General features: G+C 46.0%; 1 protein-coding gene across 1 annotated transcript in view; it reads left to right on the plus strand.

The window, feature by feature from the left end:
- The first annotated feature begins 3321 nt into the window (after window positions 1-3321).
- spon2b (spondin 2b, extracellular matrix protein) overlaps window positions 3322-18036 on the plus strand; it is a 31389-nt gene continuing 16674 nt past the window's right edge. The window contains exons 1-3 of the mRNA XM_078223304.1: window positions 3322-3499; window positions 3907-4110; window positions 9488-9711. Coding sequence (XP_078079430.1) covers window positions 3909-4110; window positions 9488-9711 — 426 coding nt within the window. The 5' untranslated portion in view covers window positions 3322-3499; window positions 3907-3908. The remainder of the gene's footprint in view (window positions 3500-3906; window positions 4111-9487; window positions 9712-18036) is intronic.

Consider the following 18036-nt stretch of genomic DNA (forward strand, 5'->3'; position numbering starts at 1 on the left):
CCTTTCAAACCCTTGACTGCTCCTATCTTGAAGGACAACATCAACACCTGCAAGTTCCCCTCCAAGCCACTCACCACCCTGACTTGGAAATGTATCACTGTCACTGGGTCAAAGTCCTGGAATTCCCTCCCTAACAGCACTGTGGGTGTACCTACACTTTGGGGACCGCAGAAGTTCAAGAAGGCAGTTCACCCCCGCCTTGTCATGGGCAACTAGGGATGGGCAATAAATGCCCATATCCCGTGAATGAATGTTCCTGAGTTCCTGGTTTCTTGTCACTGTAATTCTTCACCTTACTCCAATCCTGAACTCTCTGACCGCACCACCTCTCTCCTGCCCAGCCTCCTACACTGTTTCCAATAAAATTCACTGTAAGTTTGAGTAACAGAATCTCAGCATTCGATTAGTCACTTTATAGCCTTTTCAACCCAACACTGAATTCAAAAATATCAAATCATAAACACTGCTTGTATATGTTCAGATAACTGATGTTAATGGTTCTGTTCTTGCCTTTCACACTTATTTTTGTTTATTTACTTTTCCTATCACCATCCCACGTTTGTCTTGCCCTTTTTTTGTCATTTAATCTCTCCTGCCTTCTACAGACCTTTTCTGTCGGTGGCATGGTGGCATAGTGGTTAGCACTGCTGCCTCACAGCGCCAGGGACCCGGGTTGGGTCACTGTCTGTGTGGAGTCTGCATGTTCTCCCTGTGTCTGTGTGGGGTTCCTTTGGGTGCTCCTGTTTCCTCCTTCAGTCTGAAAGACGTGCTGGTGAGGTGCATTGGCTATGCTAAATCCTCCCTCAGTGTACCGAACAGGCACCGGAGTATGGCGACTGGGGGATTTTCACAGTAACTTCATTGCAGTGTTAATGTGACTAATAAATGTGACTAATAAATAAACTTTATTTTAAGTTGCTTAAAGCATGTTACATCTTTTAACTTTTCCTAGTTCTGATGGGCGGTCATTGACCGAGTCAGTAACGCTTGTTCTCTCTTCACAGATGCTGCCTGAGTAGGTCCAGTATTTTATGTTTTTATTGCAAATTTCCGCAGAGGTTTTTTTGCTCCAATGTGAAGCGTTTCCCCGGGTTCGGGCATTTTGGGACAGTTTGAAGTCATGTGTCAGCAAAGGTCGGTACACACACAAAAAAAGCACAGGATAATAGAAGTAAACAAACCCAAAGCGATCGATCTTTCGTGCACAAAATTAACATCTTCCTGTGAAATCCTAAACCTGAACAAACGTCACTCAACACGGGAAGAGGATGAGACTGGCCAGGTTAAAGGCGGAAGCCAGTCACAACACGGTGTAGGGTTGCTTTAGGGAAGCGGGGGGGCTACATCGTTAACAACTACCAGCAGAGATATCCGCTTGGGTTTTAATAGCTCCTCATTGCCTCACATATTCCCTTCTAGGACATAAGATTAGTTTTCCGAAAGTGGAAATCAACTCCGCAGAGTTGCTTTAAGATTACAGCACACACATTTACACATAGATATAACACATTTTGACCAGCCTAAGTGTTCCAGTGGCAATGTCACATTCATTTGCTCCTCACCACGTGTGTGTCTCCTGGGAGCTCAAAGTAAATGTTGAAGAAGAAAACACGCCTGTGTTTATACAAAATAAAGACGGGATCCTGTTTTTTTTAAAAACTCCTCCACAGATTGAAAATAATTTTGATTTGTTCAACTTACACCTCAATTCACATTTGGACTTGTGCAGAGAGTCAAATTGGAACAGTTGAGTCTACAATTAAATTACACTTTGTCATGTATCCATATTGTCTTATGTCTAGGAGTTTAGAGTCGCTTTGACTTGGTGTTAACTCTTAATTTGTTTATACTCAACATATTGGAGTAATTCAGGAAACCGGTAATCAGGGACAATTTTAGAGTCGAGCTAAAGGTCAAACACACTCAATGGAACTTTACATGGTATAAAATAAATTTAAGACCCTATGGAAGTCTGGCTAGTTAATAGCCAGATGTGTTAATGCGTCGTCCCCCCCCCCCCCTTATCAGTCGGATTCCAGATTTAATCACTGGTTCCTGTAACAGATGACTGGTCTCAGTCGGGGACAGGAGTAAAGGTCTTTTAATTGGTATCGGGAACTCGATATTAGCGCGGAGCAGAGGTGGGAGGGAGGGAGCCAGGATTTCTGCTCCTGCTTGCCATCAATTGCCACCTTCCCTCCCAGGGGAAATCTACACCTGTGAAGCTTGTTCAGGAATGAAATCAGATGCGGTGCCCTTTATAATGAAAAATTGCGAGACGGGTGAGCTGCTGGCCTCGGGTGAACCAGTTTATCAGGAATTGGCTTGGGGGAGTGCTGGGGAGAAATTCAAACTATGGCCCTTGCATTCGCCACTTGAATCAGTCTTGACAAGAAAACACATTTTGGTCCCCTTTCCTGGTGTGTGTGTGTGGTAGTTTTGACAGCTCGATACTCTGAGATCAGGACCAGATAGATAAAAGCAAATTACTGCGGGTGCTGGAATCTGAAACCAAAAGAGAACATGCTGGAAAATCTCAGCAGGTCTGACAACATCTCAAGGAGAGAAAAGAGCTGACAAATCTTTGTCAAAACTTTGACAAAGGTTCACCTGAACTCGAAACGTCAGCTCTTTTGCTCCTTACAGATGCTGTCAGGCCTGCTGAGATTTTCCAGCATTTTCTTCTTTGGTTTCAGATTCCACAAAGGATTTTCCAGCATTTTTTTTGGTTTCAGATTCCACAAAAGGTTTTCCAGCATTTTTTCTTTAGTGACAGATAGATGCTAATTCACCTTAACTTGGTTCGGCGCCCGTGTGGCTGCCCTTCATTCTCGATTTGAGAGAATAAAGTTGCTAAGTTATAGACTGACTCAGAATCACAGAGCGAGGCGGCACAGGAGGAGGCCATGCGGCCCATTATCCGTGTGCTGAAAATGGGGTTTCAGAAGCAGCGATTGGCGCGCCCCCACTAGCAGAGCGAACTCTTCAAGGCAGCTGGAATTGATATCACATTGGACTTGACGATTTGCAGAATTGATTTGTGTTTTTTTTTAGGAGGTACATGTAGTTCCTCTGCTCAACTGAGCGCTTTACTGTGAAACTCATTAGCTCCTGCAGCCAGTTTTGTAACTCTATATTCGTAGAACAGCATCACAGCAGAAATGTGGCAGTTTTAAGGCGGTAACTAACTGCTCTGGACGAGTGATGATCTATTGCAGTTGGGTGATTTTACGTGTTTTTTTTACAATCTCTTGTTTAGACCTATCAGTGTCAAGGATGTTTTGGACAAGGCACAAAGCGGGAGAAATATTATGCATCTAAACATCTTTAAATGGATATTATGGCGTGCCTACCCTTCAGGTCGAAAGGTTACCATATAGTTCGGCTAACGCCGAAGCATAAATAGCCAGTCTGTTGGAGTGGATTTCCGCAGAGGTCCCAGTCCCAACACAGCTCCACACCTGCCCGCAGTGACAATCCCCTCACGGCTGTACATTCAGTGAGTATTTAGCGCCCTGCTGTACCAGAACAGACAACAGTGCCACCACTACACCGGTTAGCCTGGATTTTCAGCTGATTTCCCTCACTTGCTGATTTTTTTTTCTGTTCAATATCTATGCTTGCTTTTGAGGGGAAAATGTTTCACACCTTACTGCCAACAAGGATTGTCTTCTCCTTGTGTTAATCTCTCGTAATGATTAAAATAAAATTAACAGCAGTCGCTGCTCTTCAGCAGGGCGAGTTAATTTAGACTTCAGCAACACTGAAACATCTGTACAGTGCAGTACAAAAGTCAGCGACTGCTGTGACATGCAAACTCTCGTTCTCGGAATTTTACATTTGTATCTTTAATAACTCTTGTGCTCACACTAATCCTGTTTGTTTTTTTAAATCCCCCACAAGCAGTTATGGCGATGTGTAAAGTGTTGGGGACGTTCTTGGTCACAGTGCTGGGCTGCGTGCAGTGCCTCCCCGTGGACGGAGAGGCCCTTTGTGTGGCCGGGGGACGAGCCAAGTACAGCCTCATCTTTACCGGCAAGTGGAGCCGCACCGCCTTCCCCAAGCAGTACCCGCTCTACCGACCCCCGGCGCAGTGGTCCCCTCTGATGGGTAAGTGTGTGTGTGTGTTAGCTCCCTCTCTGATGGGTAAGTGTGTGTGTGTGTGTTAGCTCCCTCTGATGGGTAAGTGTGTGTGTGTGTGTGTGTTAGCTCCCTCTCTGATGGGTAAGTGTGTGTGTGTGTGTGTTAGCTCCCTCTCTGATGGGTAAGTGTGTGTGTGTGTGTTAGCTCCCTCTCTGATGGGTAAGTGTGTGTGTGTTAGCTCCCTCTCTGATGGGTAAGTGTGTGTGTGTGTGTTAGCTCCCTCTCTGATGGGTGTGTGTGTGTGTCTGTGTGAGCTCCCTCTCTGATGGGTAAGTGTGTGTGTGTGTGTCTGTGTTAGCTCCCCCTCTGATGGGTAAGTGTGTGTGTGTGTGTGTGTTAGCTCCGTCTGATGGGTAAGTGTGTGTGTGTGTGTGTTAGCTCCCTCTGATGGGTAAGTGTGTGTGTGTGTGTGTGTTAGCTCCCTCTGATGGGTAAGTGTGTGTGTGTGTGTGTGTGTTAGCTCCCTCTCTGATGGGTAAGTGTGTGTGTGCGTGTGTGTGTTAGCTCCCTCTCTGATGGGTAAGTGTGTGTGTGTGTGTGTGTTAGCTCCCTCTCTGATGGGTAAGTGTGTGTGTGTTAGCTCCCTCTCTGATGGGTAAGTGTGTGTGTGTGTGTCAGCTCCCTCTCTGATGGGTAAGTGTGTGTGTGTGTGTTCGCTCCCTCTGATGGGTAAGTGTGTGTGTGTGTTAGCTCCCTCTGATGGGTAAGTGTGTGTGTGTGTTAGCTCCCTCTCTGATGGGTAAGTGTGTGTGTGTGTTAGCTCCCTCTCTGATGGGTGAGTGTGTGTGTGTTAGCTCCCTCTCTGATGGGTAAGTGTGTGTGTGTGTGTTAGCTCCCTCTCTGATGGGTAAGTGTGTGTGTGTGTGTTAGCTCCCTCTCTGATGGGTCAGTGTGTGTGTGTGTGTTAGCTCCCTCTCTGATGGGTAAGTGTGTGTGTGTGTGTGTGTTAGCTCCCTCTGATGGGTAAGTGTGTGTGTGTTAGCTCCCTCTCTGATGGGTAAGTGTGTGTGTGTTAGCTCCCTCTGATGGGTATGTGTGTGTGTGTGTTAGCTCCCTCTGATGGGTAAGTGCGTGTGTGTGTGTTAGCTCCTTCTCTGATGGGTAAATTTGTGTGTGTGTGTGTGTTAGCTCCCTCTGATGGGTAAGTGTGTGTGTGTTAGCTCCCTCTCTGATGGGTAAGTGTGTGTGTGTTAGCTCCCTCTGATGGGTAAGTGCGTGTGTGTGTGTTAGCTCCTTCTCTGATGGGTAAATGTGTGTGTGTTAGCTCCACAAATACTGCCCGCTCAATCTGACACACTTTATTACATTTCGTTACATTCTTGTCAGCCAGCCCCTCAAAGGCGGATGAGGATTGTCCCCTTCCCCCGACACTGCCTCTAAACCCAATTTTAAAGTTAACTTTTTAAAATAAAGAATCCCCCTCAATTTTCATTGGGCCTTATAAACCCCCTGCTCCCCTGATGTAAGTGCCCCTTTTCAAATGGACTTTGGGGATCGCAATGCCTCCTGGCGGACACCAGCTTGGACGGGGAACTGCTTCCTTTTCTCAGTTATGAGGCTTCAGTTACTTTGTTACGTTGAGAACGGAAGAGTTTCTTTTTTAATGGACCGAAGGATGAACCTATTTCCAAGGAAAGTGTTTCCCTCTATTCGCAGCCGCACTTGTCGCTCTGCAAATCATTGTAATTTTAATCGTTCCTTTGAAATCCTAGAACGGTTACAGCATTCGGCCCGTCCTATTTGTGCTGGCCCCTCCGAAGCAACAGTCCTGCTAGTGCCCTCTCCCCTGCTGCCTTTTCTCCATCTGTAGCCCTGACACTTTATCATTTTCAGATAATGACCCAACTGTCTTTTGCACGCCCTGATTGACTCCATCACACCCTCAGTTCTTGCATCCCAGGATTTATTTCCTTCCTGCAGCCATTTCTGTTTTAATTGCCTTCAATCTGTGTCCTCTGGTTGTCGCACCGTTGGGAACAGTTTCTCCCGATCCACTCAGCCCAGATTCCTCACGGTTTTGGAATACCACTGTCAAATATTTTCCCAAAAGCCCCAGCTTTTCCAATCTATTCAATTAACTGAAGTTCCTCAACCATAGAACCATTGTAAGTTGCAAAGTGTAGTATGATATTCGTTGCTTTATATTAATGAGAGGTGTATTTATTGCTTTGGGATGGCTTTTTAAAAAGTAAAATTGAAGGAACCAGTCACTCTTTTTGGTACAGCCATTAACCTAGTTATCCTTGGGACACTCAATGTAACTGTTTGCATAAACTTGGCACAGTGGTTCGCACTGCTGCCTCACAGCGCAGGGACCTGGGTTCCATTCCCTGGTTTAGGTCACTGTCTGTGTGGAGTCTGCACGTTCTTCCCATGTCCTCCGGGTGCTCTGGTTTCCTCCCACAGTCTGAAAGACGTGCTGGTTAGGCGAATTGGCCACACTAAGTTCTCCTTCAGTGTACCCAAACAGGCGCTGGAGTGTGGCGACTAGGGGATTTTCACAGTAACTTCATTGCAGTGTTAATGTAAGCCTACTTGTGACACTAGTAAATAAACTTAAACTTCTAGTTAAACCTGAGAAAGGTAAGCACCACTTTTAGTAATTGTGGGGGCAGCAAAGCAGTGAGACTCCAGGGCTGTACTGCACTGGCCAGAGGTGTGGGCTTTCGGATGACACATTAAAACCAAGGACTCTTGGGTGGATGTAAGTATTAAATAGATTTCAAAAGTCCATTTAAATGGAACAGCATCCATTTTAATAAGGAAGGGAGGGATTATTTGGTGAAATCTAAAAAAAAATAAAGTTTATTTATTGGTCACAAGTAGGCTACATTAACACTGCAATGAAGTTACTGTGAAAATCCCCTAGTCGCCACACTCTGTTCGGGTACACCGAGGAAGAATTTAGCATGGCCCAATCCATCAAACCAGCACATTTTTCGGATATCAATGCCTTCAATTAAAAATGAGGAAGGGAAAATGTTCTTTTGAAGAAAGTTAACTCTAAAACTAACTTCAGAGGTCCTTGAGCCCATCAGAAAGTCCCAGACGCTATTTTGAAGAGTATGGGAGTCGGCCCTGGTCTCCTAGCTGTAGTGTAAAGGGTTAATATAATATATTAATGAGTGATGTAGATGATGACGTATCAGTGATATCAGATCGTCATGTGCTGGACTCCCGAGGGAATGGAACACACTGTATTCAGGAGCAGCACGCCTACTCTGTAACTGTTAATAGACTGGTTCAAAGCAAGTACCAGAGTAAGATTGCCATCTGATTGGGAAGATGGGTCATGCATACCCAGGATCCGTAGATTAAGGTGGCAGTACAAAACTTTAGCCATTATTTATATCACTCAAACATCACGGAATTTTCTGGTGATTATCACATTTGTGGGGAGAACTTGCTGTTCACAAACTGGCTGCCACATTTCTAACACCAGTGACTACATTCTGAAAGTAATTAATTGGCCACAAAGCACATTTGGACACCCGAGATCATGATAAATACATGTGATTTTATTTATCATTCCTACATATTTTACTCCATAATGGGAATAGCACTGACGAGCCATCTTTTGGGTGTATTTTTATCCCTTTCCTGCTGCATTTGTACTTTGCTTTGGCCTCTGACCTTGTTTGTCCCAGTGATTGTTGCTGTTAGTCACAGTATCACTTGAATTGTTTGTCCCAATTTCCTTCCTTCCCGCTTTCATCTCCTTTGGGATAAGTGAATCTCTCACATCACAAAGCTTTTCTCAGGAACATCTGTCTTTCGGAAGTTCATGGCCTTTCTTTATATCCAAAAATATTGTTGGGTATAAATTGAATTTGCTTTCTTCTATTAAAAAAAAAATGCAATATGTGGAGTGAGACCATTTACTTCTGAGATAGCGGCCGTAAAATCATTATATCATCCACACCTGAGGCTGAATGAAAAGATTTATTCCACCTTTTTGTGACTGAATGGATTTTGCATCTTTGCCTTCAAAGTAGAAGAAAATGCTCCATGTTCATCATTTGTGCATCCTAAAAAACTTGTATCAAGTCCTGATTTAATTGTTGACCTTGACTCAATTGCAGTGCAGCAGGAGGTTCCTGGCTCACTGTAGGACTTGATTTAATTTTGGTAATTCGGTGTAGTACCAAGGGCACATTGCACTTTCCAAGGTAAGATGGGTGTGATTTTGTACTGAGGTTCCATCTGTAAGTTGGCTGCTGTGTTTTTTCCACATGGCAATGGTGACTGCTTCAAAATTAACTCATCGGCTGTGAAGTGCTCGGTGATGAGCTGATGTCATGAAACGAGTTGCACAAGTCTTTTCTTGGAAAGCAGGGGAAGAAAGTGCTGATGGCTATTTTGTAAAGCTGTTCTTAGTGAATGAAGTAAAGTTTTAAAAGTAAAGTTGATTTATTAGTCACAAGTAGGCTTACATTAACACTGCAATTAAGTTGCTGTGAAAATCCCCCAGTCGCCACATTCCGGCGCCTGTTCAGGTACACTGAGGGAGAATTTTAGCATGGCCAATGCACCTAACCAGTACATATTTGGACTGTGGGAGGAAACTGGAGCACCTGGAGGAAACCCACACAGGCACTGGGAGAAGATGCAGACTCCGCACAGACAGTGACTCAAGCTGGGAATTGAATCCAGATCCCTGGCGCTGTGGGGCAGCAATGCTAACCACTGTGCCACTGTGCTGCCCATCTTAAAGGCAGCCTATTTCTCTTGGTCAGGTAAAAATTGGCAGCCTGGCATAGCCTCATATTTCTGCACTATCAGACAGGTCTTGAATTTACAGAATGATCATCAAGTTATTCTTTTTTTTACACATTGTGAACAATGTGTATCCGATGGTGGAATAATGCTGTTTCTTTTTCCCAGGATTGCACTGTCATGTAATACTATTGGAGTAATGCTGAGTAATTTATGAGGAGAGGATGGTGTAGTGGTAATATCACTCGACTAGTAATCCAGAGGGCCAGACATGATGCTCTGGGGACATGGATTCAAATCCCACCAAGGTTGGAATGTAAAAGCTTGTCTCGTTAATGGTAACCATGGACTGTCGTAAGAATCTATCTAGTTCACTAATGCCCAAGAAAGTCTGCTGTCCTTACCTGGTGTGGCCTATATGTGACTGCAGACTCATGGTTAACTCTTAACTGCCGTCTGAAATAGCCCAAGCAAGACATTCAGTTCAAGGGATGGGCCACAAACTTGGCCTGGCCAGTGACACGCAAATCCCATCAAACATTACATTACTCTGTTTCCTCTGGAGCAGAGCATCATGATTTCACATCATTGAATCACTGACATTTTTTTTCCTCTCTTCCTGAAACAGTGGTCACCCACAGCAGCGACTATCACATGTGGCGGGTGGCTGAATATGCCAGCAACGGAGTACGGGAATTTGCAGAAAAAAGTGAGGCGTGGTCTTTGATGCGGGAGGTGGAAGCATCAGGCGAGAAAATCCAGAGTGTCTACGGAGTTTTCTCAGCACCAGCTATTCCAAATGGCATAGAACAGACTTCAACGGAATTTGAAGTGCATTCCAGGCATTCTCTCGTGAGTAAAAGAAAAGTAATGAGGATGCTGGAAATCTGAAATAAAAACAGAAAACGCTGGAAAAACTCCGCAAGTCTGGCAGCATTCACAGGGATGTTGCCGGGACTTGAGAAGCTGAGTTACAGAGAGAGATTGAATAGGTTGGGACTTTATTCCCTGGAGCGTAGAAGATTGAGGGGAGATTTGATAGAGGTGTATGAGATTTTGATGGGTATAGATAGAGTGAATGCAAGCAGGCTTTTTCCGCTGAGGCTAGGGGAGAAAAAAACCAGAGGGCATGGGTTAAGGGTGAAAGGAGAAAAGTTTAAAGGGAATATTAGGGGGGGCTTCTTCACGCAGAGAGTGGTGGGAATGTGGAATGAGCTGCCGGATAAAGTGGTAAATGCGGGGTCACTTTTAACATTTAAGAGAAACTTGGACGGGTTCATGGATGAGAGGGGTGTGGAGGGATATGGTCCAAGTGCAGATCAGTGGGACTAGGCATAAAATGGTTCGGCACAGACAAGAAAGGCCAAAAGGCCTGTTTCTGAGCTGTAATTTTCTATGGTTCTATCTGTGGAGGGAGGAACAGAGTTAATATTTCGAGTCCAAAGATGTACAGGTTAGGTGGATTGGTCAAGGAAAATGTGTTGGCTAATGGGATCAGGGCAGGGGTGGGGGGGTTTGGGAGGGGTGAGGAGGGGAGCGGTGGTGCTGTAGTGACCTGGATAAAATGCTCTTTGGAATGTCGGTGCAGACTCGATGGGCCTAATGGCGGCCTCCTGCACTGTAGGGATTCTATGGTCCGTATGACTCTTCTTTAGCTCTGAAGAAGTCATATGGACTCACCGTTAACTTTGTCTCTCTCCACAGATGCTGCCAGACCTGCTGAGTCTTTCCAACATTTTCTGTTATTTTCTTGTATGAATCCACTTCGCTCTGTTACTTAGCCATCACTTAGTCTGTAACTTGACCTACCTGGCAAATGTTCCATCAGCTCTGACTTAATATATTAACACATTAAAGTAATTAACTTAAACTGGGTTAAAAAATATGTATTTATTTTTTTTAAAAATCATGTTATTCTTGGGACATGTGATTTATCCTAGAATGGTATGAAGCCATTTGGTCCATTGTGTGGCTGCTGCCCTCTGCAAGGACAATCCAGCTAGTCTCTCTTTCGCCATAGCCCAGCAAAGTTTACTCTTCTGATAATGATTCAATTCTCATTTGAAAGCCTTGATTGAATCTGCTTCCACCACAGGTTTGCAAGAGATCCAAGCTCTGGGTACGTTGGTTTAAATCCCATCATGGCAGCCAATTAATAAATCTGGAATACAAAGCTAGTCTCAGTAATGGTGACCGTGAAACTATGGTCGATGGTTAAAAACCCATCTGGTTCATTAATGTCCTTTAGGAAAGGAAATCTGCCATCCTTACCTGGTCTGACCTAAATGTGACTCCAGACAGAGCCGCAGCAATGTGGTTGATTCTTACCTGCTCTGAATTGGCTGAGCAAGCCTGTCAGTTCAAGGGCAATTTAGGACTGGCAATAAATACTGGCCTTGCCTACGACAACCACATCCCATAGAAGAATAAAGAAAAAAAATCAGTGTACATAATGAGTGGCCAGGTTACTGTCACCTGTTTTAGATCATTACCAGTAATTAATGTTATCCCAAGTATATGTATTCAACATAAGATATCACATTATGCAAAATCACTTTACCCACTTATTGTACATAGAAACATAGAAGATAGGAGCAGGAAGAGGCCATTCGGCCCTTCAAGCCTGCTCTGCTATTCATCACGATCATGGCTGATCGTCCAACTCAATAGCCTAATCCTGCTTTCTCCCCATAACCTTTGATCCCATTCGCCCCAAGTGCTATGTCTAGCCGCCTCTCGAATACATTCAATGTTTTGGCATCAACTGGGCGCGGCACGGTAGCACAGTGGTTAGCACTGCTGCTTCACAGCTCCAGGGACCTGGGTTCGACTCCCGGTTCGGGTCGCTGTCTGTGTGGAGTTTGCACATTCTCCCCGTGTCTGCGTGGGTTTTCTCCGGGTGCTCCGGTTTCCTCCCACAGTCCAAAGATGTGCGAGCTAGGTTGATTGGCCATTCTAAATTGCCCCTTAGTGTCCCGGGATGCATAGGTTAGAGGAGTTAGTGGGTAAAATATGTAGGGATATGTGGATAGGGCCTGGGTGGGATTGTAGTTGGTGCAGACTCGATGGGCCGAATGGCCTCTTTCTGCACTGTATGATTCTATGGAACTACTTCCTGTGGTACTGAATTCCACAGGCTCACCGCACTTTGGGTGAAGAAGTGTCTCCTCACCTCCATCCTAAATGGTCTACCCTGAATCCTCAAACTTTGACCACTCCTTGACACCAGATGTTCCGCTTTCCACTTCTCAGTAGATGTTGCTTTGACTTTCACGCCAACAACCCATCAGCTTTGCCGCTCTGCTACCCTCTGCTAGAGTAGAAATGAGGGGACAATAGGAGTGTGATGTCCTTGCAGATAAAAGATCCATCAGTAAATCTGTAGGGCAATGCAGGCCAGGGGATTCTTTGGATTTTTTCTGAAAGAGTTCATTGGTTTCCTGATTAGAACATCATTATTTTCCAAGAATCACTCCTGTGACCTGAAATTGGCATGGGCATGAATAGCTAAGAAGCAAAGGTTAAACAGAAAGTTACTTGCTGTGTTGTTGGGTTTTTTCCTGCCTTTGTTTGTGGCAGACCGTCCAGGACATACTTGAGAATTTGAGCGGAAATGAGCTAGGTTCTCTCCAGATAGAATCGTTTTCTGTATGGCAGCATTTGAACAGATCCTTGTGGTGATTGGGTCTCTAGGAATAGAACTCCCTCCACTCACAATGTCTGTATCTTTAAGACCTGGTTGGCTGTAGAGATTCGCATTCTAATCAGTATTCTGTAACTTGATTTTGTGTCTCTGTCTGCCCTGTTTGAGAGCAGATATCCACTCCATCTGACGAAGGAGCAGCACTCCGAAAGCTAATGGCATTTGCTACCAAATAAACCTGTTGGACTTTAACCTGGTGTTGTTAAAACTCTTACTGTCTCTAGGAATAGAACGGAGACTGTTAATGTGCGTGTTATACAGTTGAGAAGTACACACAGCTGAAGATAGGAGGGGCAAGGGATTGTGGATTGAACAAGACCTATTGCTGCTGTTTGTGTTGCCAGGGCCCACTATTTAAAGGGATCGGAAAAGGGGGTTTCTGGCAATTCTGTGCCATGGACTGTCATGATCTGAATGAAAGTGGGTTCATAGACATGCGCCTTGTTGGTGGTAACCATGTCCATGGATTTTGGATGAAATACAACTGCTGGTGACTGGGACTCCAGGGTTGAAACAATTGATTGGCTAGTCATAGAATCATAGAAACTCTACAGTAGAGAAAGAGGCCATTCGGCCCATATCGGCCCTACCCCCATATCCCTACATATTTACCTGCTAATCCCTCTAACCTACGCATCTCAGGACACTAAGGGGCAATTTTTAGCATGGCCAATCAACCTAACCCGCATATCTTTGGACTGTGGGAGGAAACCGGAGCACCCGGAGGAAACCCACGCAGACATGAGGAGAATGTGCAAACTCCACACAGACAGTGACCCAAGCCGGGAATTGAACCCAGGTCCCTGGAACTGTGAAGCAGAAGTGCTAACCACTGTGCTACCATGTTGCCCAGTGTGAGGTATTGTATGCAGAGGCCAAGTTGGAAAGATTATCTGAATGTACATGGTACCTTATTTGTGCAGGAAGTAATGCAATTGCTTGTAACTGAGGCGTACCTTCTAGGTATGCCTCACAGTTAATTAATTAAAGTGACTAATTAAAGTGAAATTTACCTCTTTGTTTGAAATAGTCATCACCATCTTTTCTAGCATTCCTTGGAACAAAATCCCTAACTATTTTTGTACCATTTGGATGTAGAATACCTCAGTTCTTTAAAATCATAGAATTCCTACAGTGCAGAAGGAGGCTATTCATCTCATTGAGTCTGCACTGATTCTCTGAAAGTGCATCTTACCCAGGTGCACCCCCTCCCTGTAACCCCGTGCATTTACCATGACTAATCTACCTAACCTATACATCTTTGGACTGTGGGAGGAGACCGGAGCACCCGGAGGAAGCTCATGCAGATGTGGGGAGAACATGCAAACTCCACACAGACAGTCATCCAAGGCCAGAATTGAACCTGGGTCCCTGGCACTGTGGGGCAGCAGTGCTAACCACATTCATGGGATGTGGGCATCAATAGCTAGACCAGCATTTACTGCCTATTCATAATTGCCCTTGAGAAGGGAGTTCCTTCTCTAATTGCTATGTGGTGTGGTGTAGGCACACCCACAGATGTTAGTGAGGGAGTTCCAAGAGTCTCACCCAGTCATAGTGAAGGAACATCAATATCGTTTCAAGCCAGGATGGTGTGAGGCTTAGAAAGGAACTTGCAGCTGGTGGTGTTTCGATGCATCTTCTGTCTTTATCTTCTATATGGTAGGGGCTGTGTGTTTGGAAGGTGCTGTGTAAGGAGCCTTGGAGAGTTCCTGCAGTGCATCTTGTAGATGGTACAGCCTGTTGCCACTGTATGTCGGTTGTAGGGAGTGAATGTTTGTGGATGGGGTGCCAATCAAGTGGGCTGCTTTGCCCTGGATGGTGTTGAGTTTCTTGAATGTTGTTGGAGCTCCACTCATCTAAGTAATTGGAGAATATTCCATCACACACACCTGTCTTGTGCCTTGTAGATGGGGGAGTCAGGAGGTGAGATATTCTCCACGGGATTCCTAGCTTTGAGCTGCAGTATTTACTTGGCAAATACAGTTCAGTTTCTGTCATTGGTAAACTCCAGGATGATAGTGGGGATTCAGCAATGATAATGCCATTGAATGTCAAGTTGTCAAGGTACAATGGTTAGATTCTCTCTGGTTCTAGATGGTCTTGCCTACCACGGGGGAAATTCTCCCAGCCGCTGCGCTGATTTTGTAGAGCAGTGGGCTGGGAGATTCGAGTGAAGGCAGTTTAACGGGTTCCCTGCTGGACGCCACGGCCTCCGCCAGTATCCGGCAGCCGGATTTCCAGCACCGTCAGCTGTGCAGAGCTGCATAATTTATTTAAATTAATATCTCCATACAATTTTAATATCATTAGCGGACCCGGGACTGAGGTCTCCGGGTCTGCCAGCCTCTCCCCCACTGCGCCAGGATTATTTCACTCCAGCGGGGTTTAGTATAGCTCCCCACTTGCGGGGAGCTAGCAGCCCGACCCCACTGGATGAAAGGGGTGCAATCGATGCCTGCCAGAGGTCTGGCATTGGGGGGGTGCCCCCTTGGCATTGCCATCTTGGCAGTGCCAGCCTGGGCCTCCTGGCACTGCCCAAGGGGGAAAGTACCAATGTCCAGGGGGCTTCCTGACATTGCCCATCCGGCAGTGCCTAATGGGGCAGGGCCTTATGGGTGGCGGGGCCCCTGGGGGGCTTTTGGTGGGGGTGGGGATCCCACTGCCATTCTATATTTGAGGTGAGTGACAGAGGGAGGGAGGTCAGTGATTGGGGCTGGCCATTGGTGGGGGCGGGGTGGGGGGGGTGGGTAGGTCAGCCTGCTGTGGGGGGGGGGGGGGGGGTGGGGGGGGGGCGGGCAGTCATGGCTGCAGGGAGGGGGGTTTTGGGGTTCCCAGAGTGGGGGGATCATTGAGGCGGGCGGAGGGTGTGGGGGGGTTGAGGATGGCCCAGGCATGTTGGGGCCTCAACTATTTACCATTTATATAGACGATCTGGAGAAGGGGACTGAGTGTAGGGTAACAAAGTTTGCAGACGACACAAAGATAAGTGGAAAAGTGAATCGTGTGGAGGGCATAGAAGGTCTGCAGAGAGATTTGGACAGGCTGAGTGAGTGGGCGAGGATCTGGCAGATGGCGTATAACGTTAACAAATGCGAGGTTATTCACTTTGGAAGAAATAATAGCAAATTGGATTGTTATCTAAATGGAAAAAAATTACAACATGCTGCTGTGCAGAGGGACCTGGGGGTCCTTGTGCATGAGACGCAAAAACCCAGTCTGCAGGTGCAACAGGTGATCAAGAAGGCAAATGGGATGTTGGCCTATATCGCAAGGGGGATAGAATATAAAAGCAGGGATGTCTTGCTGCATCTGTACAGGGCATTGGTGAGGCCGCAGCTGGAATACTGTGTGCAGTATCGGTCCCTTTATTTGCAGAAGGATATATTGGCCTTGGAGGGAGTGCAGAGAAGGTTCACCAGGTTGATACCAGAGATGAGGGGTGTTGATTATGAGGAGAGACTGAGCAGATTGTGTTTGTATTCGTTGGAATTTAGAAGGCTGAGGGGGGATCTTATAGAGACCTATAAGATAATGAAGGGGCTGGATAGGGTAGAGATGGAGAGATTCTTTCCACTTAGAAAGGAAACTAGAACTAGAGGGCACAGCCTCAAAATAAAGGGGGGTCAGTTTAGGACAGAGTTGAGGAGGAACTTCTTCTCTCAGAGGGTGGTGAATCTCTGGAATTCTCTGCCCACTGAAGTGGTGGAGGCTACCTTGTTGAATATGTTTAAATCACGGATAGATGGATTCCTGATCAGTAAGGGAATTAGGGGTTATAGGGATCAGGCGGGTAAGTGGAACTGATCCACTTCAGATCAGCCATGATCTTATTGAATGGCGGGGCAGGCTCGAGGGGCTAGATGGCCTACTCCTGCTCCTATTTCTTACGTTCTTATGGAGGACCATGGGGGGGGTGGCACGGCCGGTCATGCAGGGGTCGCGGGACTGGCCAGTGATCGAGCTGCCCAGCAATCGGGAGGCCGGCAGACAAGGGCCACTGCGCTTGCACCAATCTTGATGCTGACAGATCGGCATACGCGCAGTGGCCCGCTCAGCGCTGTGCTGCTGGCCTCTCCAGTAGGCCCCTCCCACTGGTTTATGGACCGATTCACACTCGTGCACTCTGCAGTGCACAGAGTGTGGGAGATTCATTTTGAAACTCCCGCTGACAAAACCAGTGTGATTTACTCCAGTTTTTACGTGAATTCGATACTTAGAATTATTTTGGGAGAATTGCCCCCCACATGCTGTCAGTCCAAGCTTGGATATTGTCCAGTCTTGCTGCATTTCCACAAGGACTGCTTCAGTATCTGAGGAGTCACGCATGGTGCTGAACATTGTGCAATCATCAGCGAATATCACCACTTCTGACCTTACGATGGAAGGAAGGTCAGTGATGAAGCAGCTGAAGATGATTGGGCCTAGGACACGACCCTGAGGGACTCCTGCAGTGATGTTGGAGCTGAGATGATTGACCTCCAACCACCACAACCACCTTCCTTTGTACCAGGTATGATTCCAACCAGCAGATAATATTCCCTTTGATTCCCACTGACTCCAGTTTTGCTCGGGCTCCTTGATGCCATACTCGGTCAAGTGCTGTCTTGATGTCAAGGGCTGTCACTCTCATCTCTCCTCTGGAATTCAGTTCTTACCCATATTTGAAACAGGGCTTTAATGAGATCATGAGCTGAGTGACCCTGGCGAAACCTAAACCGAGCATCAGTCAGCAGGTTACGCAATAACATCTGGAGCACCGTGTACAGTGTTGGTCTCCTTATTCAAGGGAGGCTGTAATTACATTAGAAGGGGTGCAGAGAAGGTTTCCTAGACTACTACCTGGACAAGTTGTCTTATGAGGAAAGGTTGGACAGGTTAGGCTTGTATTCACTAGAATTTAGAGTGAGAGACTACTTGATTGAAAACTTCAAGATCCAGAGGAGTCATATTAGGGTGAATATGGAGAGGACATTTCCTCTTGTGGGAGAATCGAGAACTAGGGTCAATATTTAAAAAATAAGAGGTCGCTCATTAAGACTGAGATGAGGAGAATCTTTTTTCTGAGGTGAGTCTTCCTCAAAAGGCGGTGGAAGCAAAGCCTATGAAAATGTTTAAGGCAAAGCTATTCTTGATTAACAAGGGAGTGAAAAGTTATCAGAGGTTAGGCAGGAATGTGGAGTTGATGTTAATATCCGATCAGTTATGATTTAGTTGAATGGCAGAGCAGGTTCAAAGAGTTGAGTGGCCTACTCCTGCCCCTAGTTTGTATGTAAGCTAACACCAGCTAATCGCACTGTTGATGACCACTTCCACCACTTTACTGATGATCATGAGTAAATTGATGGGGTGGCAATTGGCCGGGTTGGATTTGTCCTGCTTTTTGTGTACCAGAGTGTTAGGGAGAATAAACTCAACGAATCATTCAATGCTCAAGCCTGATTCAATCGACAAGCAGTTTATTGAAGTACGCC

Source organism: Mustelus asterias, chromosome 1 (genome assembly GCF_964213995.1).
Source record: "Mustelus asterias chromosome 1, sMusAst1.hap1.1, whole genome shotgun sequence".
Taxonomy (NCBI): Eukaryota; Metazoa; Chordata; class Chondrichthyes; order Carcharhiniformes; family Triakidae; genus Mustelus; species Mustelus asterias.